General features: G+C 41.6%; 1 protein-coding gene across 1 annotated transcript in view; it reads right to left on the reverse strand.

Moving 5' to 3' along the window:
• Window positions 1-502: 502 nt before the first annotated feature.
• Window positions 503-1,867, reverse strand: part of LOC106809963 (dipeptidase 1-like) — a 9,674-nt gene continuing 8,309 nt past the window's right edge. The window contains exons 8-9 of the mRNA XM_014813204.1: window positions 1,458-1,593; window positions 503-655 (exon numbers count right to left, since the gene is read on the reverse strand). Coding sequence (XP_014668690.1) covers window positions 503-655; window positions 1,458-1,593 — 289 coding nt within the window. The remainder of the gene's footprint in view (window positions 656-1,457; window positions 1,594-1,867) is intronic.

Raw genomic sequence — 1,867 nt, forward strand, 5'->3', positions numbered from 1 at the left:
ATATAATATGAATGATATATAATCAATTATGATCATAATTAATATAATAAGAATTTTTTTCCGCCCAGAAGTCTTTTAAGATAAATACGTGAATAATGATATAAATATTCGCGTATATATTATAATTATACGGTATCACAATCATGTCATACATATATCACAAATATGTACAGGAGCTCCCCTACTTAACGAACAGGATAGGTTCCTGGGGTTTGTTTGTAAGTTCAATTGTTCGGAAGTACATCATTACTCTTATAAGTACTGAATAATGTACACAGCATTGTAGAAAAAGGTTTGTACAGTACAGCTATACTCCAATAATACTCGACAGCATATTTTACCAGTATTACTTAAAGTCTGGGGAACAGGGACTGGGAATGGCTTTAAAGGTTGTGTATATATACAGACAGCTTTGTTCGTATGTCTGAAAGTTCATAACTTGAACGTTTGCAAGTAGGGATGCGTCTGTATATAGTATAATAAATCTAAGAATATGATAAATCTACGCATAGCGCGCTGCGATGATCATCAGTGCGGCGGTGGCGAATGTTGTTACGACGTCACGCCGGACGTCCGGTGCTGCGCTACAGTCGGGATCCGCTCCTTCCGGTCTCAGACTTTCCGCCGGAAGCACGGACAAAAATGAGTCGCGCACCTGTGACGAGCAGACGAAGCGCTGAGGTCACCTGCGTACGTGTTCACCTCTTTTTGTATTTACCTGTGCTCGTGTTTACCTTTGCTTGTATTTACCTGTGTACATGTTTACTTACATTCATGTTTACTAGCGTTTGTGTTTACCTGTGTACGTGTTTACCTGTGTACGTGTTTAGCTGTGTGCGTGTTTACCTGTGTACATGTTTACTTACATTCATGTTTACTAGCGTTTGTGTTTACCTGTGTACGTGTTTACCTCTCCTTGTGTTTACCTGTGTACATGTTTACTTACATTCATGTTTACTAGCGTTTGTGTTTACCTATGTACGTGTTTACCTCTGCTTGTGTTTACCTGTGTACATGTTTACTTACATTTATGTTTACTAGCGTTTGTGTCTACTTGTGTACGTGTTTACTTGTGTACATGTTTACTTACATTCATGTTTACCCGTGTACGTGTTTACCTGTGTACGTGTTTACCTCTGCTTGTGTTTACCTGTGTACATGTTTACTTACATTCATGTTTACTAGCGTTTGTGTTTACCTGTGTACGTGTTTACCTCTCCTTGTGTTTACCTGTGTACATGTTTACTTACATTCATGTTTACTAGCGTTTGTGTTTACGTTGTTCGCTCGTGCCGTGAAGTTAGCTTAAGAATAAATCGTAAATTTAAAATTTCAGCAGATCGTAAATTGAAATATTTTTAGCATATTGATTGGCGCACGCACTCACACACGCACTCACACACGCATACACGCACGCGCGCGCACACACATACACGCACGCGTGCGCACACACATACCTGTTCAACCGTCTCAAACACTCTGAGTAAATTGTTTCCCGCCAACTTTCCGAGTTCTTCGTCTGTCCAGCCACGTTTTGCCAGTTCCGTAAATAGATCCGGGTACTTGGATACGTCCTCTAAACCCGTGGGCACGCTGCCAGGAGAGGTGAAGATATTAATTTACCAATTAATTAATACACACACACGCGTACGCACGCACGCAAACACGCACATACGCGCGCGCGCAGAGAGAGAGCGAGCGAGCGAGCGAGAGTAATGGAGAGAGAGAGAGAGAGAGAGAAAGAGAGAGAGAGAGAAAGAGCTAGAGAGAGAGAGAGAGAGAGAGAGCGAAAGAGAGAGATGGAAGAAGAAGAAAATGAGAGAGGTGGTACGTACGACGAAGAGAAGAGAGTAGAGAGACGAGAGAG

This window comes from Priapulus caudatus, unplaced genomic scaffold (genome assembly GCF_000485595.1).
Source record: "Priapulus caudatus unplaced genomic scaffold, Priapulus_caudatus-5.0.1 Scaffold400, whole genome shotgun sequence".
NCBI classification, from domain to species: domain Eukaryota; kingdom Metazoa; phylum Priapulida; class Priapulimorpha; order Priapulimorphida; family Priapulidae; genus Priapulus; species Priapulus caudatus.